This window comes from Kogia breviceps, chromosome 14 (assembly GCF_026419965.1).
Source record: "Kogia breviceps isolate mKogBre1 chromosome 14, mKogBre1 haplotype 1, whole genome shotgun sequence".
Lineage (NCBI taxonomy): Eukaryota > Metazoa > Chordata > Mammalia > Artiodactyla > Physeteridae > Kogia > Kogia breviceps.
The window spans coordinates 23,891,771-23,916,958 of NC_081323.1; the positions used below are offsets into that span (position 1 = coordinate 23,891,771).

At 49.3% G+C, this 25,188-nt stretch overlaps 1 protein-coding gene across 9 annotated transcripts; it reads left to right on the top strand.

Moving 5' to 3' along the window:
- Nucleotides 1–311: 311 nt before the first annotated feature.
- On the top strand, nucleotides 312–24,258 carry GGT7 (gamma-glutamyltransferase 7). 9 transcript variants are annotated; one of them, XM_067013266.1, is made up of 16 exons: nucleotides 312–556; nucleotides 7,396–7,631; nucleotides 8,009–8,160; nucleotides 9,383–9,512; nucleotides 10,498–10,565; nucleotides 10,782–10,855; nucleotides 11,190–11,386; nucleotides 12,264–12,350; nucleotides 13,301–13,388; nucleotides 15,351–15,478; nucleotides 15,649–15,737; nucleotides 17,373–17,522; nucleotides 17,642–17,759; nucleotides 18,531–18,668; nucleotides 19,823–19,922; nucleotides 23,237–23,983. In XM_067013266.1, exons 1-16 carry the CDS (start codon nucleotides 388–390, stop codon nucleotides 23,398–23,400), a joined length of 2,088 nt encoding a protein of 695 aa, XP_066869367.1. In that variant the 5' UTR covers nucleotides 312–387; the 3' UTR covers nucleotides 23,401–23,983. The 9 variants fall into 9 exon arrangements, with proteins under 9 accessions (XP_066869367.1, XP_066869365.1, XP_066869364.1 ...); XM_067013264.1 differs by lacking the exon at nucleotides 23,237–23,983 and adding an exon at nucleotides 20,068–20,314 and having other exon boundaries at nucleotides 313–556; XM_067013262.1 differs by having other exon boundaries at nucleotides 314–556; nucleotides 9,383–9,500; nucleotides 23,237–23,986.
- The last annotated feature ends 930 nt before the right edge of the window (nucleotides 24,259–25,188 follow it).

Consider the following 25,188-nt stretch of genomic DNA (forward strand, 5'->3'; position numbering starts at 1 on the left):
GGAGGATCCTAGCTCAACCTGGAAGGGGGAAGGGGTTTGGTCCTTGGGCTACGTAAGGTCCCCCGAGCCACTAAGGTCGTGTTTACCGCGTGCTCTTCCCTCCTGACCCCCGACTGCGAGACCCGGACCCGTCCTCCAGGCTCTGCATCCACACCCACACCCCAGACTGCGCTCTCAATGCAGGCTGACAACGCTAAGCAGGCGGGGCCGAGTCAAACCCCGACACCCTCCAGGGTCCGGGTTTGAGGCGCCCCCTCCCGGCGGTCCGGGAGCTCAGGCCCCGCCCTCCTCTCTCCTCCCCATCGCCCCCCCCCCGCCCCCAGCCCCAGCCCGGCCCCCGCCGCCCCACTTCCGGCAGGCGCTGCGCTGCTGGGGGCGCGGGCGAGGATGGCGGCAGAGAACGAGGCCAGTCAGGAGAGCGCCCTGGGCGCCTACTCGCCGGTGGACTACATGAGCATCACCAGCTTCCCGAGGCTGCCGGAGGACGAGCCGGCACCCGCGGCCCCTCTGAGGAGCCGCAAGGACGAGGACGCCTTCCTGGGAGACCCAGATACCGGTGAGGCCCGCTGGCACCGTCCCTGCCCCCTGGGACGTCCCCGGTCCTCCTCCATCTGCGCGAAGCATCACCTCCATCTCCATCTCCCTAATTCATTCCCTTCCTCCTGGACCTCTCCCTTCTTCTCCCTTGTCTCTGTTAATTATGTGGTGGGGCCGGGGATGCATATCTGCCTTGGAGGCTTAGGATGCAACAAGGGAGAACGATGCTAGGGACTGCAGTAGGAGGGTTTGGGGTTACCCCCTTGGGAAGAGCCAACTAATAAGGAAGGAATGTTGGCGGGGAGTTCCTAAGGAACAGCTGTGATCACCTAGAAGAGGATTTTCTCTAGTCACAGAGAACAGGATAGGAGAAACCAAGTCAGAGACTGCAGCAGGATGGATAGAAGCTAGGTCTTGAGAAGAACTTCCCCACAGCCAGGGATTGTGGGAAGGAGAGACCATGAGAAGAAGCTGAGAATCTCTTCGTGTCCAGGGAGGGGTAAAGAGAATATGGTTCCCATCCATCTGCGAGTAATGGGTACTGGGAGACAGGGGGATGGACTGCATGACCTCTCAAAGTCCTTGGGGACCAGAGCACCTTCACTGCCCTGTGGATACCTCACCCTTCCCAGAGCAGTGGATCAGGCCAGGATGTTAGTAAGGAAGCAGGCTCCAGAATTTGACTGTATTCTCTTCAGCCCTCTGCAGGAACTGCAAGGGGTGGGAGTGGGGAGGGAGGAGACAGGGCTTGGGGGACACCTGGGGCTGAGAGCTCTCTGAACATTTCTTCCCTAATTCTCTTCCTCCTGTCCATGTGGCTCAGCTCTCTGTCCTCCCCTCCATTCTTCATCCTCCATCCTCCATCCCCCATTCCCTCAACGTCACTTCCTGGCATTACAGCCTTCTTCTACTTCACTCTCTCTTCCTCTCAGTGCCTGCACTTGAGCCCTATCCCTCACCAGCCTGGCAGATCCTGCTTCTCTTGCCCAGCCCTCTCTGGCCTGGCCCTTCTGTGGCTACTCCTAGCCTGACAGCCTCAAATTCTTTCCCCCTCCACAATTCTCCAGTCACCTGGCCTTGACCAGCAGCCCCTGCCAAACTGACTATCTTGTACCCTTCCTGGAGGGGGTTTGAGGGGAGGGTGGGGAGGCTTATGGTCATCACATGTCAAAGCCGCAGATTAAAACTTCTTTTCTGAAGGGAGTAGCCCTGGAATCAGGAGGCAGCAAGGAGAGAAGTGGGAGGATGTGTCCTGGTGGATACCAGCCTGAAACCAGGTCCTTTATTCAGGAGCCAAGAATACCACTTCTGTGGTATTCAGGTCCCAACACTGCCCTGACTCACCGTGTGACAATGGGCACACCTACCCTGACCTAGGTCTGAGTTTCCTCTTCCAGCTCAACTGGGAATGCCTATCTCTCCCAATCTAGAAATTGGAAACCCCTGATATGTTTTATCCTCCTTTCCTATGAATGTCTTAGCATTTATCAAAACCTGTGATTATTTATTTGTGCAACCTTTGATTACTCCGTGTCTATAAGCCTTGTGAGGATGGGATCATGACTGTCTTATTCACCATCCTTTCTGCACCATCGAGCACAGTGCTAAGCTCTCAATAAAAACTGTTGAAGAAATAAATGAATGAAAGAGAAGATCTCAGGATGAAAGAATGGCAAGGGAGGGAGTTCTCAAACCTCAGGGAGTTCCTTGAGGAGTTAATACAGGCTCTGCCCTCAACTGTATAAAAATCCAGCAGGGACCCTGGTCATCTGAGTTTCTAGGAATCTGCACCTTATGCCAAGTTGTGCACTAAGGTTCCAAGGACCTTGCCATCCTACCTGTGTAGTCACTTCCATACCATGTCTCCCAGCACTACTTCCAAGCCCCAAGCCTCCTCTGGCCCAACTGGACCAGCCTGCTGGCTAACATGACCCCCTATGTCCTCAACCTGCTGGTGCCACCTGATGGCACTGCCCCATCCTCTTATGCAGGACTTTGGTTGTGCCCAGCTAGCCTCTAGCCTGCCATTCCACAGAACCAAGTGCCAGGCACCCCACAGCAGGCCCTGTGGAAAACAGAACTAGATGGTGACCACTCCAATATTGGAAAAAACTTTCTTTGCTCTTTTCTGAGCTCCAGGTCCATGTGTTCTTCTCTCTCCCAGATGTCTGCCTCTAGATGTCCTGAAAGTCCCTCACCTTCAACATGTTCCATGCTGTACTTATCCTCTCTTCCCCATACACCTGTTCTTCCCCCAATGTCATTCTCAATTAATGACACTGCCATCCATCCAGTCCCCAAGGTAGAAGCCCAAGAGCCACCCATGATTCTCTCCCTTCTGCTCACTTCTAAGTAGTGGTCAGATGCTCTCTGTCTTCCTCCTAAGTATCTTCCAAATTCCATCTCACCATCCCTGTCATCACCACTGTAGACTAAGCCACCATCCTCTTTTATCTCTATTACCCATAGGCTTCCAGCTATTCTTCCTGCTTCCTGACTCTCCCCGACCCCCTCCCAACCCAATCCATCCAGCATCCTGCATTTCTGATCATGTCATTCCCTGTTTCAAAAATCTTTAGTGATTCTCCCCTCAGGGGAGTAAGCAAGCCAGGGACCAAGTCAACTCTGTTCAGGGTTCATTTGTCATAAACCCAGCTAAAACTGAGCTACATCTAAAAAGTGAATTTTATTGGGTAGCATAACTGAAAAGTTCAGGATATAGGCTTTCAGGCATAGCTGCACTGAGGTACCCGAAAAAGATTTCGATTTTCTCCATCTTTTGCTTTGCCTTCATTTTTATGGGCCTCATCTTCAGAAAACCTCCCATCTTGTGGGAGCAAGATGCCCCCAGCAGGGCTTCCCTGGTGGTGCAGTGGTTGAGAGTCCGCCTGCCGATGCAGGGGACACGGGTTCGTGCCCCGGTCCGGGAAGATCCCACATGCCCCGGAGCGGCTGGGCCCGTGAGCCATAGCCGCTGGGCCTGCGCGTCCGGAGCATGTGCTCCGCAACGGGAGAGGCCACAGCAGTGAGAGGCCCGTGTACCGCAAAAAAACAAAGCAAACAAACAAACAAAACAAATCAAAAAAATGCCCCCAGCAGCAAGAGGTTTACATCTTACCACCTTAGCAACCTAGACAAGAAAGTCTTTCTCTTTCCCAATATTTTAGCAAAAAACAAAACAAAACAGAGTTTGAATATCATTGGTGCTGGTGCTGGTCACGTGAACCTGAACCAATCACTGTACAGAGGTGCCTGTTCTGATTGGCTAGGCCTAGGTCATATACTCACTCTGATCAGGAATGAGGTAATGAGGAAGGAGAGAGGGGATTTGGTGTTCTCTAAAAGAAAATTGAGTGGGGAATGGTTACTAAGCAGATAAAAATTAGATGCCTACTAAGCCAACTGCCTTCAGACAACTCCTGCTGTTGTCCCACAAATTCAGAATAGCCAAAATTAAACTCATCCTTTTTCTCCGAAATGACTTGTTTCTTCTGGTCCCAAACTAACCTTTTCCCAATGTCCTGCTGTTGTCCTTACACATCAGCAAAATCAATGGTATTGCTTCCCCACCACTTACACAGTTGGTACTCAGTAAATATTTTTATTGAATAAAGGGATAACAATATTCATTTATATTTATATTATATATTCATAATAAATTATTGGTAGAATAAGAACTCTTGAATATATCTAACTGATGGGGCCATAGCATCTTCACCTCCTGGCTCCTCATATCTGATTGGAGAAAACAGATTTAAGGACAAGTGCCTGGAAATATCAACTTGAATTAGTTTATCAACTCTAAATCAGTTTTATTTACAGACTCTGGTGCTGGTGCTGAAGTTTAGAAGCAAGCATGATCAACTGAGGGAGGCTTCCAGAAGACAAGTCTTTTTTTGTTTGTTTTTTAGGCTTTTTGTTTGTTTGTTTGCTTTGTTTTTTTGCGGTACACGGGCCTCGCACTGTTGTGGCCTCTCCCGTTGCGGAGCACAGGCTCCGGACGCGCAGGCTCAGAGGCCATGGCTCACGGGCCCAGCAGCTCCGCGGCAAGTGGGACCTTCCCGGACCGGGGCACGAATCCGTATCCCCTGCATCGGCAGGCGGACTCTCAACCACTGCACCACCAGGGAAGCCCAAGTCTCTTTTTTTAAACAGAAATTTCAAAACAAATTATATGTTCATGGTGAAAAAAAAGAACAGTGAGAAAAGTAAAAGTCCTCTTCTGCATTCTTATCTCCTGCAGTTTTTCCTATTTATTTACAAATATATGTATTGGTTTAAAAAAACAAAAGAAATATACGTAAGTAGTAAAAGTTTCAAACAAAAAATTCTCCCACTCCATCTCATTCCCATCTTCAGTATCTTCCCCCAAAAGTAACCACCATGAAGAATTTCTAAAAATTATCTATATATGTATGTGATTTCTTATTTATACAAAAGAGGGGAGTATGGATTATGGAGGGCCTTGAACACCAGGTTAAGGAGCTTGGATTTTTATCATTTTGGCATTAATGAACTATGATAGTATTTTAAACAGGAAAATATAAGAGTCAATTCTTAATATTATCCCACAGACTTTTAAAGGGGTTATACTCCTAGGCCATAGTAGCAAGTGTTCAAAAATATTTTGAATGAATGAACTTTTAAAAACACATTGTGAGTACAGTCACATATTAAGGTCAAGGTATCAGGCTATTTCTTTACTATTCACAAACACCCAGGACCTTTAGACCACTGAGAGACCTGGGTTCAAGGCTAATATATCCCAGAGGATAAGAGGAGGGAAACTATGGGATGGAAGAGGGTCTCGGCCCTGGCCAGGGTAGAAAAGAAATGGAAATAACTTTGAGTGAACACCTACAGAGTGCCTGGTATATATCACCGTTTTGAATCTTTGTACCCATCCAGCCAGATAGGGATCAGCTCCATTATTAGGATGAGGAAAGTGAGGCTCATGACTTGTCCATAGTCACCCAGCAAGTAAGGAGCTTTCAAATGTCCCCTGCCTCTACTTTTATTATCCTTAGATCCATTCTCCAGATAGCAGCCAGAGGGATCTTTTTAAAACACAAAACTGCAGTGGTTGAGAGTCCACCTGCTGATGCAGGGGACGCGGGTTCGTGCCCCAGTCTGGGAAGATACCACATGCCGCGGAGTGGCTGGGCCCGTGAGCCATGGCTGCTGGGCCTGCGCGTCCGGAGCCTGTGCTCCGCAACGGGAGAGACCACAACAGTGAGAGGCCCACGTACAGCAAAAAACAACAACAACAACAGAAAACCACAAAACAGAAGGCTTCACATTCTTGCTTAAAACTCTCCAGTGGCCTCCTGTGGCTCTCAGGGTAAAATCCAACCTTCTCACTAAGCCCTCAAGGCCCAGCGCATCTGCCCTAGCCTCCACCTACTACTTTTTCCTTTCCCCTTGCTCACCACACCAGAGCCACCCCAACCTTGGTTATTTGTTTTCTAATGCACCAAACTTATTCGTACATTAAGGCCTTTGCACCTGCTGTTCCTTCTTTGTGGAACACTCTACACACTCACTCCTTGCTCTACATATGGCTGGCTCCTCATCCCTTAGTTCTCAGCTAAGTTGCCTCTGCGAGAGTCCTTGCCTGACTTCCCAAGCTGAGTGCCTCCAACACGTACCATTATTCTCTATCATTTCATCCTTTTTTTGTTGTTGTTATAATTCTATTCTTTTTTTAATTGAAGTATAGTTGATTTACAATGTTGTGTTAATTACTGCTGTACAGCAAAGTGACTCAGTTATACATATATACATTCTTTTTCACATTCTTTTCCATTATGGCTTTTAAAAAATACTTATTTATTTATTTATTTATGGCTGCGTTGGGTCTTTGTTGCTGCACGCAGGCTTTCTCTAGTTGCGGCGAGCGGGGCTACTCTTCGTTGTGGTGCACATGCTTCTCATTGCGGTGGCTTCTCTTGTTGCGGAGCATGGGCTCTAGGCACGTGGGCTTCAGTAGTTGTGGCCCACAGGCTCAGTAGTTGTGGCTCGTGGGCTCTAGAGCTCAGGCTCAGTAGCTGTGGCGCACAGGCTTACTTGCTCCATGGCATCCCAGCACGGGATCTTCCGGGACGAGGCTCGAACCTGTGTCCCCTGCATTGGCAGACAGATTCTTAACCACTGCACCACCAGGGAAGTCCCTCCATTATGGCTTATCACAGGATATTGAATATAGTTCCCTGTGCTATACAGTAGGACCTTGTCATCCTTCTCTTTCTTCATAACACCTGCCACAACTTGTAATGATATATTCCTTTGTTTACTTGTTTATTATCTTCTTCCTCCACTGGTTTTCAAAACCCATGAGGGCAGGAACTGTTTGTTCCTTTCCCCTAGCATCTAGCATGGGACCAGACAAATAGCAGGCCCTCCATATTTGTTGAATGAATGAATGGATGGATGGATCGCGAAAACAAGGTTGGAAGACAGGGCGCCTCCGCTCAGTTTATGGAGCTGCTTCCTTGCACAGAAGGCTGGGCCCCAGCTGGGGCAAGATCTGGTTTCCAGGGAGGGCCCAGCCCCTGCCTCTCCAGGAAGTGTTTTCAGCCCTGGGTCCTGGGTCCCGGGCAATGTGGCCTAGGGATGGGAATCCAGCCGCCCTGGTGCCCAGTTGGGGGTCCCTGTCTCTTCCAAGCGGGGACCACCCCCCAACCCCCACGGCCCTCCCTGGGGTGCATCGGGGAGACGCTGAAAGGGGAGGGAGCAGTGCTGTCTAGTGGAGTTTGACAGGGGTGGGGGGCGGAGAGAGGGAGGGACACGGAATAGCCCCGCCTAGATGGCGGGCAGGGCCGGGTAAGAGGTGCCTAGACCGACCCCCGCCGCCCGCAGACCCGGACTCCTTCCTGAAGTCAGCGCGGCTGCAGCGGCTGCCGTCGTCGTCGTCGGAGATGGGCAGCCAGGACGGGTCGCCGTTGCGGGAGACGCGCAAAGACCCGTTCTCCGCGGCAGCGTCCGAGTGCTCTTGCCGCCAGGACGGGCTCACGGTCATCGTCACGGCCTGCCTCACCTTTGCCACCGGTGTCACTGTGGCGCTCATCATGCAGATCTACTTCGGGGACCCCCAGGTGAGGAGGAAGCGGAGAGGGAGAGGAGAGAACCTGGGGAAGAGGGGTGAAGAAGCGCTTAAGAAGACCTTGGGAACCGAGGACTGGCTGAGTGGTGAAAGGGGGCCCGCAAATGGAAAGGGGAGAGGGCGGTGACATGGGAGAGGAAGGTCTCAAGGGAGGGCCTCCTGGGCGAGAGGCGGACAGAGCTCAAAGAAGGGAACTGATCAGGTAAGAGGCACTTGAGGTAAGGAAAGAAGACTCGTAGGGGAGAGTCAAGGGGATAAAAGGGCAGGGATCCCATCCCCACCCTCTGTTGGAGGTTCTGGGGTTAGTGGAGGTGCCTTAGGGAGGCAGGAGGCCCCTTCTGCCCCCACCTAGTCCCCTCCCCCTTCCAGATCTTTCACCAGGGCGCTGTGGTGACTGATGCCGCGCACTGCACATCGCTGGGCATAGACGTGCTCAGTAAACAGGGATCTTCCGTGGATGCAGCTGTGGCAGCAGCCCTGTGTTTGGGGATCGTGGCTCCTCACAGTTCTGGCCTGGGCGGGTAAGAAGCTCCCATCTGCGGAGGTCGGGGTGCCCCAGGCCTCCTTCTGTCTCTTGGTCTGTGGGCCTCACGTGCACTTCTCCAAGTTTGAGCAGAGGGGCAACTGGGCCCCAGCTCCTTGCATTTTCTCTTTCTACACCCAATCTTACCCCCTTCTCTTTACATGGAGTCCAAGGAGGTGTTTTCAGAAGATTTTTCTTTAACTGGGAAAAGGATTTCATAAACTCTAAAGTGAGGTACACAGTTGGGGGTATACTGTCATTAATTAAGGCTGTGATACTTCAACTTTTAGGGTTTACAAATCCTTAAAACAAATCCCTGTGAGTCTGATGAAAGCAATGGATCCTCTATCCTCCAAAAATACACCCCAGGGTAAGACCTCTTAAAACAGACTATAAACCGGCCACCCATGGGCCACACCCGGCACACAGCCTGGTTTAGTTTACACACTTAAATTTTTAAAAATTTGGTTGCTGATGTTAAAAGGTTGAGAATTTTCATAAAAATCCAGATTTCTAACATTTCTTGAACAATCAGGAGACCAAATAACATTGAGCCTACATTCTCACCTGGCTGCAGTTATCTGGAGCTGAATAGAAGCTGTTTCCCATGATGGGGCTTGTACTGTCCACTTGGCCATAGCTCCTACCACTCCCTTTTGTTTAGCTGTCCTGCTTTCCCTATTATGTTAGCTGGCAAGCCAGATATCTCAGATGTAACCCCCATCTCAGATGGAAGCAAACCACAGAAAATGGACAAGCTGACTAAGTCCATATCTTGGCTCCAGAAAGACCAACCTTCCAGGCCCTACGAAAGAAATTCCACTTTTGGTTGTGTACAGTCTGTCCTTACATAATTCAGTCCTGGGAGAGGGAGAGGGACGTACCACAGAGGCAGGTGCAGGAAGCTGGCAGGGTTGGAGGGGAAGCAGAACATCCCACTCTCCCAGTCTCTGGGTTTTCCCTTGTCAGGGATTAAAGGCTCCGATAACAGGCTGGAAGAGGTCCATGGACTCTGGGTCCCCTACCCCCTTGACTTCACTCCCCACCCTGATAGGGTAGCTGAGTCTCTGAATCTCTGCTGGGGAGGGAGCTCAGACACCTGACTCCTGATGATAGACTGAGCCTTTAGCCATCAGTGTGGGGGGCTTGAGGAACGGCAGGTTAATTGTTCAGAGGAGTGGCATCTTATCATCCCCCTCCCACTTCCGTGTCTCTCCTAGTGGAGGTGTGATGCTGGTACATGACATCCGACGGAATAAGAGCCACCTAATTGATTTCCGGGAGTCTGCACCAGGGGCTCTCAGAGAAGAGGCCCTGCAGAGATCCTGGGAGACCAAGGTGGGGACCCTGGTGAGAAGGGGGGGTGTCTCCCTTCACTGCCCTTCTGCTAACCCAAGCATTACCTTGCTTAATATTTACTGTGGAGGTGAGGGAAAGAGTTAAGCAGGATGCTCTTAGGCTATGAGGGAGATAGGCAGCCCCCCAAATAAAATAATGAACCAGGACTTCCCTGGCAGTCCAGTGGTTAAGACACTGCGCTTCCACTGCAGGGGATGCGGGTTCCATCCCCGGTACGGGAAAGATCCTGCATGCTGCAAGGTGCAGCCAATAATAATAATAATAATGAACCAGAAAATCTGAATATTTGATAACAGGCAGTGCAGCACCACCTTACTTCTCTGGTGACTTTGCCTATCTGGCACATAAGAAGGAAGAAAAAGAGCCACTGAGCATTCTGAGATGTCACAGGGTAGCTGCACTATCACTCACACATCTCATTCTGAGGCTGTTGTTGGTAACTTTCCTAGCCCATGACATATTAGAAGATTATAGAGGAACTGCTAGAGGCAAACCCGCTATCTACTGAGAGCAAAGGAGGAAATAGAATAACTTGGAAAAATAGTTATTTAGTGCAGTGGCAAAAGCCAAACACACCCCTGAATTATCACAGTTCAGAGTAATGGTGGTGTGTTAATGAAAAGGTTAAATGAAGGTTACTTGTCCACTATTTTAAAAGGCAAGAGTAGGTATAATCCAATCTAGACAGGTTTCCATCTAAATTGTTATGTCTTGGCTCTTAAAAGGGTTTGCTTAATTTATAAATCCCTCAGCTGTGACAGATAAAGGAGGCCTTTCTGCATTTGCTGATAGGAAGTCAAGGAGGTGGGAGGGATGCCTGCTGGGGACATCTTGTCCCTCCTCTGGGATACTTGGCCTGTGTCTCTCCCCTGTGCCAGCCCCCCATCCCTGGCTTGGGGCTCTGCGGAATTCAGCCCAGCACCCCCCCTTCCAGTGACCTGGTCTCCTCTCTCCCTCACCTGCCCGCCTTGCCCAGCCTGGGCTCTTGGTGGGGGTTCCCGGAATGGTGAAGGGGCTACACGAAGCTCACCAGCTCTATGGCAGGTAAAGGTTCTCCCCCTGGGGACCAGGGGCCCCTGCCTGCACTCCTCCTTGGGTGACCTTCTCCTACCTTCCTGGATTCTTCCCTTCCCAGCTCCCCCCTCCTAATATCCCCTTCCCTTGCCAGGACTCTCCTTCCCAGGAACCCCCCTCCCCGCCCCAGGACCCTTCTTCCTCCCCCCAGGACCTCCTCCACCCCCTGCTCTCCGGCTCCCCCAGGCTGCCATGGTCCCAGGTCCTCGCCTTCGCAGCAGCTGTGGCCCAAGATGGCTTCAACATGACCCATGATCTAGGTCAGTGGGGCCTGGGGGTGGAGGGAAAGGCATGAGTTTGATGGAGAGGGGAGAAGAAACCTCTGCCATTTAGGTCCTAAGCCAGGAAGTGCCTCTCTTCCAGTTTGCTCCTCAGACCCCCTCCCCACACCACCCTACCTTCATTGGGAGGGATCCTCCAATGGGGGGGGGGGAATCTGGGATTGGCCCATATACACCACCACTACCCCCCCACTCTGTAACAGGCTCCTGGGGGGCCGGAGGGCTTAGGGCCGGCCTCTCAGGCCTCATCCACCCCACCTGTTGCGTGTACAGTCCCGACACCCCCATCCCAGCCTCATGTCCCTGCCCACAGCCCAAGCCCTGGCCGAACAGCCACCACCCAATGCGTCTGAGCGCTTCCGTGAGACGTTCCTGCCCTCGGGTCACCCGCCACTACCTGGCTCACTGCTGCGACGGCCTGACCTGGCGGCGGTGCTGGATGTGCTTGGCACCTATGGCCCCGCTGCCTTCTATGCCGGTGGCAACCTCACGCTGGAGATGGTGGCAGAGGTGAGCGTGTGGGACACACCTGGCCCTGTGGTGGAGGACCCTACTGCAGAGAAGTCCTCTTCCCCCTTACTTCCCTGTCTTTCTTTCTGCATATATTTACTGGGGATTCCATTTACTTGAAATTCTAGAATAGACAAAACTAACCTCAGAATCAGATCAGTAGTCTGGGGGATTGGAGGGGTTGACTGGGATGAGGCACAAAGAACCTCCTAGGGTGATGAGAATATTTTGTCTTGATTGAGAGAGGTACCTTTGAGCTCCCCAGTGCTGGTACCAACCTGTATAGTGGCCTGTCCTGGCCCTCCCAGGCCTGGTGGAGACCCAGTATCAGCCTCAGCTTCCCTGAGCCCACAATCCCACCCTGCTCCCTGAATTTTCTAGGGACCGAGGGAGACACCATCTTCACTTGTGATTACCAGGATTGGGGAGGATTGACACAAGGGCTTACCACCCAAGCCCAAAGAGTCTTAGTCTGAGGCAGTAATGGGTTCTGAGAACTATTGTTGATAGTTCGAAACCACTAACGGAAAATTATGTTCAAGATAAGGATACACAGACCAACTCAGTGATTGTCTCATCTGTGCAATGCGGGTGGTTATATCTATCTCTGCCATACAGTTGTGGGAATTAAACAGGTCCATCATTCATTCTACTTTCATGGAGAGCCTTCTCTGTGCCAGCTTCTGTGCTGGGCATTGGAGTTATGGATGTGGTGATAGATGCCTCTCTCAAATGGACATCCCTGGAAAGTCCAACAGCGTACTGATTTTAGATCTACTGGGTCCAGGGACTCCATCCACATTGTAAGGACTTGTTCTGTCTCTCTTTCTTTCGGTCTCACAACTCTACTTTCCGCTGTTTGAAATCACTCTGTCAGAACCTTTCCACACCTGCTCTCCACCAGCCATCCTTCCAGCAAGCCATCCCAGAGAAAGAGCCTTTCTCATTCAAGCAAAGCCTGAAGGTTATGTCTCATCAGCCCATCATAGGTCTCATGACTATTCCCAAACCAGTCACGGTAGCACAGAAAAGGAATGCTCTGATTAGTCAGAACTGGGTTGCATATCCTCTCCTGGTGGTGGAGAAGGGGATGAAGGAAACTCTAACAAAGACCATCAGAGCTTTAGGAGAGAAAAACCCAAAGCTGAGTTTATTAACTTACCAGACAAAGCCAAGAAATTCAATGTGTAGGTCACTGAGGGTAGATTAGAAGTCACAGGCTTCAGGTACTTAAAAGTACTAAAAAATGAGAGGATTCCTAGGGGTTTTGCTAATTTAGGATCAAAAATTAGCATGCTGGATAGAATGAGCCCATCAGTTTGTATGGGATTAGATTATTGGTCAGTAGAGCGCTCAGTTATGTCCCATAAGGGTTGTCCTATGAGGATCATCCAGAGTTCATGGTTTTGGAGTGGCTTTAGTTGGTTGTAGTGAAATGCAGAATTCAGTTTTGATATCTCCTAGGCAAGTGCAGCTGTAAGTGGAAAATCTTCCTTCTACATAGGCAGAGGGCAGTATGTGCAAAGACATGGAGTCATGAGTTCAGGACCTGCAGGTCACTCTGGGTCGCTGTACAGAGCTCATTGGGGAATAGCAGGATGTAAAGTGGGAGAGGTAAGCAGGGGCCAGATCACAAAGGGCCTTGAATGCCAAGCTAAGGAGGTCATTCATAGATTGTATCCAGTACAATATCTGGCACATAGTGGGTGCTTATTGTTAGTGCTTTCCCCCTTCCTTTTTCCTGGGGTACCCACAGCTGATGGGGTCTCTAAAGGCCATGATGGGAACTGCAGAAGGCACAATATTTATAACCATTTGATCTGTGTATGATCCAAACATATACCTTAGGCTAAACCGCATGCTTACAGTGTGGTGTGTGACTCACAGTGGTGGGGGTCATTCTCTCCCCTCCAGGCTCAGCATGCAGGGGGTGTCATAACTGAGGAGGACTTCAGCAACTACACTGCCCTCTTGGAGAAGCCTGTGTGTGGCGTGTACAGAGGTGACCTCTCCCCCAGCTCCCAGGGTCCCCACTCAGGAGAAGCCTCCCAGTCCTCGGCCACATGCATTTGGCCTAGTGGCTCCTCCCCATTACACAAAAGAGAAACCGAAGCAATGAGCTGCCTAAACAGCCAACCGTTGATGCAAGCCAGAGTCAGCCTACTTCTAAAGTAGTTGTGGAGTCAGTTACCCCAAATATTTAGGATATGGAGAGGGAGGTCTGGTCAAAGGCTAAGGCCTGGAATTTGGGGTTCTGGCCATAGGTTTTCTTTTTTTTTTTAATAGATTTATTTTATTTGTGTATTTATTTATTGGCTGTGTTCAGTCTTCCATTGCTGTGCGCGGGCTTTCTCTAGTTGCAGCGAGCGGGGCTACTCTTCGTTGCGGTGCGAGGGCCTCTCATTGCAGTGGCTTCTCTTGTTGAGGACCACAGGCTCCAGGCGTGCAGGCTTCAGCAGTTGTGGCTCGCGGGCTCCAGAGCGCAGGCTCAGTAGCTGTGGCGCACGGGCCTAGTTGCTCCGCGGCATGTGGGATCCTCCTGGACCAGGGCTCAAACCCGTGTCCCCTGCATTGGCAGGCGGACTCTCAACCACTGCACCACCAGGGAAGCCCCATAGGTTTTCTTGATTCAGGGTCTGTGTTGCCTCAGCCCCCTCCCCAGCCCCACTCTCACTGCCCTATGCTTTTCCTAAGAAGAGTCCATAAGACCAAAATCCGTCTTAGCTTCAGGTTAGAACAAACCCTTCAGGTCAGGTTAGAACAAACCCTTCAAGACAGTCAGAGACCTTTCCCCCTCATTGTGCCAAAAGGAAACTGAGGCCCAGGGAAGGAATGGACCTTAACCTGCCAAACTCAAAACCAGTGAGGAGCCCAGAAAGCCAAGCTTATGACATGGGTAAACTCCATGTTTGCAAACCCAGAGTGGTAGGCTCCTGAGTCCCTCAGAAGGTTCTCAGGCTTTCTCCCCCCAAGGAGGCCCAGATAACCTCAAGCTCCAGGAGAGGCTGCCTCTGCATTCAGGTTTCCAGGCCTCAATCTCTTAAGCCTAATTCTTCTACCAGAAGTGGTGTTATACTGAGCAGAGGAAGAGCATAGCTTTGGAGCCAGGAAGACCTGGGTTTGAGTACCAGCTGTGCCATTCACCTTGAACAAGCCACTTCCCACTCAGAGCCTTGTTTCCCTCCTTAAAATGGAGATGATAATAGTGCCTACTGCTCAGGGTGCCCATGAGGAGGTGAAGAGATGATGTTGGAAGTTATCCTGATCAGAACGGGCACTGAATGTGTAGTATTTGATTTCCATTTGCCCTCTGCAGCCTGGGTTCTCTTGGTAATACTGGTACCTTTAGTACTCTGGACTCCCCTTACCTCTTGTAACTTTGGACCAGCTGCCTCTTTGGTACCTCAGTTTCCTTACCTGTAAAATGGGAATGGTAACAGTACCCGTTATGAGGATTAAATGAGTTAATTAGTTAATGTTACTGTCATGTGTCAAGTATTATTATTGTTCCTTTCATGTCCAAACATCCAGTAACAGGGGCCTCAAATAGAAAGAGAAGTTGGCTGTTTCCAGGAAGTTTCAGGGGTGGGACCAGCAGGAGCCATGCATAATATCCTGGCCTAAGGGAGGAGCTGAAAGGAGACACATGGTGGACCAGGACTCTGGACATCTGGACACCTGTCCCTGCTCTGCCAATGGACTGCAGTGTGACTCTGGGCAAATCACAGTTTTCTTGAGCCTTAGTTTCCTCATATGGATGAGGAAACTAAAGACAAGTGTTCTGGGTTGGAGTCCTGGCCCTGCCCTTGACTTGCTGTGTGAACTTGGGTGGGTCCTTTTGCCTCCCAGTGTACTTTTCCTACCTGATGAGGGGGTTCAGTGCAGTGGTTTCAGTCTGTGTGATGGAGGGATGTGGAGATGCCTTGACCTCTCCCCTGCCGTCGGTAATTTCCTGTCCTTTCAGGCCACCTGGTTCTCAGTCCCCGACCCCCACACACGGGCCCTGCCCTCATCAGTGCTCTCAACATCCTCGAGGGCTTCAATCTCACCAGGCTGGTATCCCGGGAACAGGCTCTTCACTGGGTGGCAGAGGTAAGGCTGACCCCTCCATTCCATTCTGGGTCTGGGGACACTAAGAGTGGGGGGATGGGGTAGTGCCAGAAGGCCTGACTAAATGACCTCCAAGTTTTCTCACACAGCACCCTGGTGTGGGTGCTGGGAGGGGCTTGGCAACCTCTTCCACACCCCTGTTCTCTTTTCAGACCCTGAAGATCGCATTAGCTCTGGCCAGCAGACTGGGAGATCCCATCTACGATTCTACCATCACTGAGAGCATGGATGACATGCTCAGGTGGGTCCTGAGGGGCAGGACCCTGGGTACTGCAGAGGCGGTGGCAGGTGTGGGGAAAGAAAAGCAGCTGGTGGAGCAATAAGGCCTGAAGGCCCAAGTCAATTTCAGCTCAACCCCAACTCACAGTGTGACACTAGTTGCCTCACCTTGCGCCTTAGTTTCCGCATCTGTGCAACAAGATGGTCTACTTTATATAGCTCTCAAATTTTTTTGACCCTAGCAGGGCACCTATATGGACCCATCTGTTCCGCCTTTTGAGTAGAAAAAGAAAGCCTAATAACAATGAAAAGAGCCCCCAAGCAAATACTAGAGATGGTGGGGATTTTGATTCAAATGTACTTACATCAGCAGCATAACATAGTAGTAAGATTGTGGGCTCTAGTCGGACTTCCTCAGTTCAAATCCCAGCCTCACCATCCACTAGCTGTGCAGCCTTGGGCAAGTCATTTAAACTCTCTAAGTCTCAGTTTCTACAAGGGCCTGCCATTAACAGTGCCAGCCTCATGAGGTCATGGTGCGGACTAAACAAGATCATACATGTAAAGCACTTAGCAAGTTGTCTGGCACATAATAAATATTCAACAAATATCGCTGTTATTCTCAATTGGCAATAGAGGTAAGATTGATTACTATTTAGCTGCTACTATAACTGACTTAAAGGCTAGCTAAAGGAAAAATCAGAAGCCAAAAATACAGTTCATGTAAATTTATACTGATACTCAAACAACCCTCTATGAATTAAGTTGCAAATGATGAGACTAAATGAACAGCTAATAATTAAAAAGCAGAAACAGCAGCAACCAAAAACGAAAACCAGCTCAAGGCCACAAGGATAAAGCCTAAAAACCAAGCCTCCCCCTCTCCGCCTGCCCCCAAACCACTTGAAACAAAACCCTCTGTGCCTTCTCTGTGTGGCCACTTGCCCTCGTGGTTGAAAACTGAATGGACGTACTCAGTAATCCTTGGTAATTTGTCATTCTCTAGTCAGTTAGAATGACTAACTAACCATTATCAGGTAAGAAACCCTCAGTTGAACTTTAAAAATAGAAAATTGCATGTTTTCAAGATCAATGCAAATTTAGCTCTAAAACACGAACACCTATGTTAAATTAATTTAACTAATTTATCCAATAAATAGTTATTGCTGTGCCAAGTCCTCCTGTGCCTTGAAGAAAAAATTCTAATAGCAAGTAAAGGTCCCTGTATACAAAACCCTCCTCTAACTAAACTCTTAATAAAACTTTACTCCTGGACTACAAACGCTAGGTTAAATGAATTCAGTTTGTTCATTCAAAGCAAATATTTTCTGAGTATCCCCTATGTTCCAGGTACTTTCATAGAAAGGATTAAATGAATATAGTCAAGTAACCAAAAGACTTGATTTAAACATGAAATAAATTCAACATTGCCTCTAGAAGAAAACCTGAATAACACCTAAATAAATTCAGTTCAATAACTATTTCCTGTTTATTCCCTATATGCTAGGAATAAATGAGCCTCTGCTCTCATAGACCTAACAGTTCAGTGGGGGGAGGCAGATATTAATCAAATAATTGCACAAACAGCACAAAGTATGGTAGGTGGGGTGTAATGAGAGCCTGTTGTGTGTTCATCTCCTACCTCTTGTCTTTCCAGCAAAGTGGAAGCTGCCTACTTCCGGGGCCAGATCAATGACTCCCAGACAGCCCCTGTCCCGCTCCTGCCCATCTATGAGCTAAATGGGGCTCCCACGGCTGCCCAGGTGCTGATCATGGGCCCTGACGACTTCATTGTAGCCATGGTCAGGTATGCCAGCTCAGACTCAGAACCTGGCACAAGAGATCATCTGGACCAGGAAGGAGGTGCGGGTGGGGTGGGAGTGAGGGCAGGCGCAGGGCTCACCTGGCCCTAACCTCGGCCCCCAGCTCCTTGAACCGGCCCTTTGGCAGCGGCCTCATCACCCCCTCGGGGATCCTGCTCAACAGCCAGATGCTGGACTTCTCTTGGCCTAACAGGACTGCTAACCACCCTGCGCCCAGCCTGGTAGGGCCTTGCTTCCCTCCTCCCCGGGGACCCTGAAGCTAAGTAGAAGGTGCAGTAGTATGACTGCTCCTCCCTCCCCACTTCTTCTAGGAAATTATATTATAGAGAAAAACAGCCTAAACAAGGTGTCCACTTCATCCCCAGCCCAAGTCCAGGGCTTGGAGCCTGTTGGGCGCAAAGAAACCTCGTCCCATTCTGCTACCATCTCACTGTGTGACACAGGGAAAGTCTTGCCCCCTCTCTGGTCCTCAGTTTCTTCACCTACTTTACAGTGAGGATATTGGCCCCCTTTTGATGCTTTGGGTACTTTTCAGCATTAGTAGTTTATGACTGTGTGATGCTGGGCACTAAAGGGGCACTGAAGAGGGACCCAAGAAGAAAGGAGATGTGAATTATTGTCTATTGTGAGAGCAGCATTCTTAACTCCCTGCAGGCTGGGACCCCAGTAGGACAAAGACAGAGAGAGATGACCAGGGCGGGGCTTATTCTGTTCTTTCTCATAGTCATCTTTCTTGGCTTGATCCCTCTCCTGCCACCCATGGTAGCCCCATAGCAGCCCCTTAGCTCAGTGGGTCCATTATCTACCTCAGTTATCCAGGGACCCTGCCCATTTCACAAACAGCAGACTGTGGCCTGGGGATGGGCCAGTCCCCATGAAGACTGCGCCTGTGGAAGATTCAGGAGAGAGAGATGTTGGAAGAGTGGTGGAGTAGCCCTTTCCTGTCTTGCCCCGCCTCTTATTCCCCTGTGGTCTCGGTCCTCTGACAACAGGAAAACTCGGTGCAGCCAGGGAAGCGGCCACTGTCTTTCCTGCTGCCCACTGTGGTCCGGCCAGCAGAAGGACTCTGTGGGACCTACCTTGCCCTGGGGGCCAATGGAGCTGCCCGGGGCCTCAGCGGCCTGACCCAGGTGAGTTTTCCCCCGTGATGGGCCTTCTGTGGCCAGGAGGCAAGCTGTGACCTGGGCTGCACATGCCTCTCATGTCTCTGACTTGTCCTCATCTCCTACTCACGTAGCAAACGTGGGCTGAGGCTGCTTTGTGCCAGGCCCATCCTGAGCACTGGGGACATGAACTACATTGTTCTTAGCAAAAATGGAGCCCTGAATCGCCATGTCTTCTCAGGTTGCAGGACCAGTAGAATGGAGAGGTGATAGAACATCTGGGCTGCCTGGGTTCTGTCAATCTCTAGTCCCATCATGCCTCTAGTCAACATCTGAATAACAAGCAGCCTACTTTAGGGTCTGCTTTTGAAAGGAAGGGCCTGCTACCTTCTAAAACACCTCACAACAGTTCCACGAATATCTTGAGCACCTGATATATGCGTCAGGCCCGTACTTTGGCAGGTGGTGAGTTAACACACCTGAGCTTTGGAATCAGACACCTCTGGGTCCCAGCCTAAGTGCTGCCAATTTCCAACTGTGTGGTGTTGGGGAATTCACTTAACCTCTCTGAACCTCAGTCTCCTCATCTGTAAAATGAAGATAAAAACAAATAGATAACATTTATGGAGATTTTACTAAGTACCAGGCACAGTGTTACATGTGGTAACCCTTTTAAGCTTCCCAACTTTGGGAGGAATCCTTATTTCTATTTCATAGATGAGGAAACTGAGACCCAGAGAAGTTAAGAAGTTAGGTTCAGTTTAATAAGAATGGGCAGACAGTTTGGTTACAGAGCCTACCCATACTTCCAGCCACTAAGCTGAAAGTACCCACATTGTGCCCTAGACCAGCCCCAGCTATTAGCCCTCTCCTGGCCAAGAAGAAGGGAGGAGAGCCTTGGGTTGTATTAAAGGAGACCTGGTGCTAGTGATGCCTCTTCCCTAGCTCTCTCCAAACTCTGGAAAGAATTGCTTTTCTTCTCTGGCCCTTGGTTTCCCCTCTGTAAAATGGAGACAGTCATCACAGGCCTGCCTGTTTTCTGGGGCTGTTGAGAAACTCAGATGACATCCCTGGTGTAAGTGTTCTAAAGACTAAGGAGTCTGGACCAGGGGCGAAGGCTGTGGATTCCTGAACCCACACCTCTGGGACAGCCCTGATTTCTGCCCCTTGGCTGCCTACAGGTCCTCCTGAATGTCCTGACCTTGAACCGGAATCTGAGTGACAGCCTGGCCCGTGGCCGCCTGCACCCCGACCTGCAGACCAACCTCCTGCAGGTGGACAGTGAGTGAAGAGCAAAGGTCCCCATGGGGTGGGCACAGGGCAGGGTGGAGAAAGGGGCTCCTCCCAAGGGTGCCCCTGCCTCTACCAGCACCAACTCCATGCCAATGAAAGTTTGGTTTCTTTTAACCAACTCCTACTGGAACAGTGGAAGATCTGCGATTGGGACCTGTCCTGCCATTTCCTGGCTGTGGCCTTGGGAAATTCACATCTCCACTCTGAGCCTCGGTTTTCTCATTTGTAAAATAAGATATAGTTGTTCATTTTGCAAACTATTCATTCAACAGTTTGTATTGAATACCTACTGTGTGTCAGGCATTATCCTAGGTGCTAGGGATACTGCATTTACAGGCAGACAGGAAAAGAAATAAAGAAATATGAAAAAGCAAAACAAATGCTTTGCAGAGCATTAAAGCAGGATGATGTATATGACTAACTCGATGACTGGGGAAGCGTTCTCTTTGGTGACATTTAAGCTGAGATCTGAAGAATGAGAAAGAGCCCACCAAGCAGAGAACTGTGGCAGGCTTTGTAGGCCAAGGAAACAAATGCAAAGAACTCACTGCAGGAATGGGCTTGGTGGTTTGGGAGTAGAAAGGAAACCAGGGTGAGTGAGGGTAAGATAAGATCAGAAAGCAGGCAGGGGCCAGATCATAGACCTTACAGATTATGGTGAGGAGATAGACTTTCCTCTAAAAAGGGCGGGTGCTTCATTTTGGACACAGCTTAATTTCCTAACTGGGAAAGTATGTGCACCTTTGAGGAGTTTTTATTAGAACAATGTATTATGCTAGTCCAAAGGGGATACAAAATTGCATGAGACACGGTCCTTGCTTATTCAGTCTCCCCATTTTACAGATAAAGAAACTGATGCTCACAGAGGTTACAAACTAGTCAAAGACAAACCAATAAATGGCAGAATTGGTATCAGATACATACCTGGTTGATAGCAAAGACTCAGTTCTTTACCACATGGCTCTTGATACCTCCTGGACTGAAGCATGGTAGAAGCCACAGACCTAATTCCTCAGTAGTCACACCCTGTGGTTGCTTAGTGACCCTTAGACCCCAGCTGATGGATGATGAGGCCAAGTCCTTGAAAATGAATACTGCTCAACTAACATCTTCAGGTCTCTGTAGAATGTAAGGCTCTGTGCTCAGTTACTGTGGGGGTGAGGGTGCTCATCCCAGCCCTCCCTTGAGGGGCACACAGTCTAAGACAGGCTATGATGAGCGGAGGCTTGGTGAAGGGAAAGTTCACCCACCTGAGGGCTCCGGGAGGCTTAATGGAAGAGGTGACAACTGGCTGGACCTTGATGTATGAGCAGGAATTTGGCATGTGGAGGTAAAGAACACTCTGGATGGGGTCGGGTTGTTGGGGGGAACAGCTTGGGCAAAGCCAGAAAAAATGGCTCAGAGAACACCCAAGGGGGCCAGCTGGACTAGAGACATTGTTTTCCAAACTTCAGAATTTATCCAGTACCTTCATGACTTTTGACAGATTTGCACACCATCTAAACCATTATTTACATAATGTGTGTCTACAAATGGATTTACTTTTTAACGTGAATGTATTTTAAAAGTAAACCTTATATCATAATCACAAATGGAAAAATGGCATCATTTGCCACAAACAGATGATAACAGCTCCAAAAAATTCAAATGTTTCTAGGTGTTAGTTAGACATTTTTGCCCATAGCGTGTTCTGAGGTTTGTTCTCTCTTCGGTACGTGGGCCTCTTACTGTTGCAGCCTCTCCCATTGCGGAGCACAGGCTCCAGATGCGCAGGCTCAGCAGCCATGGTTCACGGGCCCAGCCGCTCCGCTCTTCCCGGACCGGGGCACGAACCCGTGTCCCGCGCATCGGCAGGCGGACTCCCAACCACTGCGCCACCAGGGAAGCCTGTCTGCTCTCTCTTTTAAAGGAGATTAGAAATGTTGGAGACCAGACTGGAACGTAGTCCTTTCTATTATCCAAAGGATTGAAAGTGAACCACAGAGGGAATATATTTCCAACTTGGTGATGTAATGCTATTTAATGTGTGTCTTTATCTCAAGAACTACCCCAAATCATCCCATTTGGGGAAGTAAGATCAGATTTTTGTTGAGGAGCAGTGGGAGGTTAGGTTACAGGGCTTACCGTGGAGGTTCATGTTAAGAAGTATGGACTTCATCTAGTTGAGCAGGGGAGGGATATGACACGATTTGTTTTATGTAGGGGAGGTGGATTGAAGGGAGGAGAACTTAAGTCAGAGAAACACAAGAAGAAGCTGGGATAATGGTCCAGACAAGAGATGATGAAGACCTGAACTTATGCGAGAGAGTGGGGATTTGTTCATTTATCTAGAAAATACTTGTTTAACATTTACTGTGTCCTCACCCTGTTCTAGGCACTGGGACTCAATAGTGAACAAGGCAGCATTCTTGCCTTCAAAAAACTTACATTCTATTGGAGAGAGACACAGTAAATAAATAAACAAGATGCAGGTAGCGGTAAGTACTTTGAAAGAAAATAAAGCAAGGTAAAGATGACAGGGGCTGCTATTTTAGATAGTGGCCAAGGAAGTTCTTGAAGACTGAAGTAAGGGAGCCAGTTTTGTGATTATCTAGTAGGAGAGCATTCTAGGCAGAGAAAACAGCAAGTGCAAAGGCCCTCGGGTAGGAGCATGTTTGGCCTACTTGAGGGACAGCAAGGAGGCTAGAGCAGAGTTAAGCAAGGGAGAGAGTAGAAGGAAATGAGGAGAGGAGTTTAGAGAGTTACAAGTTTCCAGATGATATTGGGCATTAGAGGCCTTGGTAAGGACTTTGGATTTTATTCTAAGAGTCGTCAAAGTTGTTGGAAAGTTTTGAGCAGGGCAAGTGACATGGGCTGACTAATGGCTGCTGTGTGAATAGGCTGTAAGGAACCAGGACTGGAAGCAGAAAGACCCGTTAGTGGGCTATGTGGTAATCCTGGCAAGTAATGATGGCAGCTTGGCCTAGGCAGGTGGAATGAAGACCCCCAAAGCCAAGCCCTTTTTCCAATATTAAGAATGACTATACATTATCAATCACTTACTATATGCAAGGCTCTGAGCTTTGTGCATTGTATGCATTGTCTTCTTTAATCCCTGTAACAACTTTATGTGGTAGGTTCTCAGATAATACCCATTTTATTATACATGATGAGACTGAGGCTCAGAGAAGTAAAGCAATTTGCCCAAGGTCATACAGCTCCTTAGTAGGGCATCCAGGACCAGGACTCAGGTCTGACCGTCAGACTCCTGAGCCAGTGCTCTAAACTCTCTGAATGTGTATATGTTGGGGAATGGTTTTCAGGTGAGTTCACAGAGGAAGAGATTGAGTTCCTGGAAGCCAGGGGTCACCATGTGGAGAAGGTAGATGTCTTGTCCTGGGTCCATGGCAGCCGGAGAACCAATAACTTCATCATCGGTGTGAAGGACCCTCGGAGCCCAGATGCAGCCGGAGCTACCATCCTGTAGAGCAGCAGGGTGGGGCGGGGGTCTCTTCTCTCCGCCTTTGCATGTTCCTAGAGTCCCTCCTTCTCCCAGGTTTGGTCTCAGAGGGACCCCAGGGATGCCCCAGATCAGGGGCCAGAGGGGATGCTTAGCAAACCCTATCTCAGAGTAACTGAAAAATTCTCCATCTGGAGGCCTGTGGTGGTGGCAGTGGTGGTGAGTGTCAGTGTCCATGACCAGGCAGGCAGGACCTTGAGGAGCCAGACTATCTGTCTGTCTCCTCTCCCTTAGCCATGCAGGCCCTGAGCTTAGGGCTGTGCTTGCAAACGCTTCTCTCAAGGGTCCTCGCCGCCCCAGCATCTCTAGTTGGGCCTGACCTGACCTTGTTTTCCAGCTCCCTTCTCCTGTCCCCAGCCTCATTTCTTAAATGACTAGGATTTTTTTTAATGGACCATCCTAGGGAGGGGGTGCTCCTCTCCTCCTCCCATCAGGTTGATTTGGGGGCCTTTCATCTGGGGTGGGCCCAAGGTGTGGGGTAGGGGTGGGGGTGGGGACCAGCTCAGGGGCTTCCATTTGCAAAGGGGAATTAAAGAAAGAATATTGCTTAACCATGGCTCTGACTTGTTTTGTTTGGCTGTGTTGGGAGTGGGAGTGAGAGAGGAGACCTTGGCTCACCTTGTCCCAGTAGCCCTGACTCCAGGACAAGCTGGAGTCAACTTTGTGGGGGCCATAACAATATCTGCTGTCCATCAAAGACTTGCACTAATAAAAATAATTTATAATTATAGATATAATCTATTGAACACTTAATGTATACCAGGCTCTATGCTAAATGCTTTATGTAGATAATATTAATTACATTATAAATCTTCATTACAGACTTCATGAGGTTGGTACTAATATTATTTCCATTTTACAGATGGGACACTGGCAAAAAAGGTTAAGGGGCTTGTCTAATGTTCCTCATGTATTAAATGGAAGAATTGGGATTCAATCTCAGGATGTTGAACTCCTAATCTATGCCCTTAACCATTTGCATGTCTACTAGGTAAAATACTTGTTATAAAGTATACTTTATACAGTATATATCAGACAATAAGTACCTTTTACAAATTATATCATTCATGCATGAATGTACCTATCCATTATATTACAGGTACTTTGTTAGGCACTGGAGATTCAGGATTGAAAAAGACAGACAATTTATTTTTTATTTTATTTTTTTTTTTGTGGTATGCGGGCCTCTCACTGTTGTGGCCTCTCCTGTTGCAGAGCACAGGCTCCGGATGAGCAGGCTCAGCGTCCATGACTCACGGGCCCAGCCGCTCCACGGCATGTGAGATCCTCCCAGACCGGGGCACGAACCCCTGTCCCCTGCATCGGCAGGTGGACTCTCAACCACTGTGCCACCAGGGAAGCCCGAGACAGACAATTTTTTTAATGGATTCGCAGTCTATAGGGAGTCAAACATTAAATAAATAAGGGCACAGATAATTAGGGTAATTGCCATCATGATAAGCTCTGAGGAATGCTATGAGAATGTATAACAGGAAGGGTAATCTAGTTCAGTTGTGGGGTGGGATCAGCAAAGGCTTCCCCAAGGTAATGAAGAGATGAGTAAGACTGACAGAAAGGGATTAGATGTGGGGTGTGGGAGTGTCATTTTAGGCAAAGGGAACAGTGTGTGCAAAGGTCCCATGGTGAAGAGGAGAAAGAATGCCAGTGTATTCTTCCTAGAGCAGGGGTCAGTCAACAGACTTTTTCTGCAAAGGGCCAGATATGAATATTTCAGTCTTTCAAGCCATATGGTCC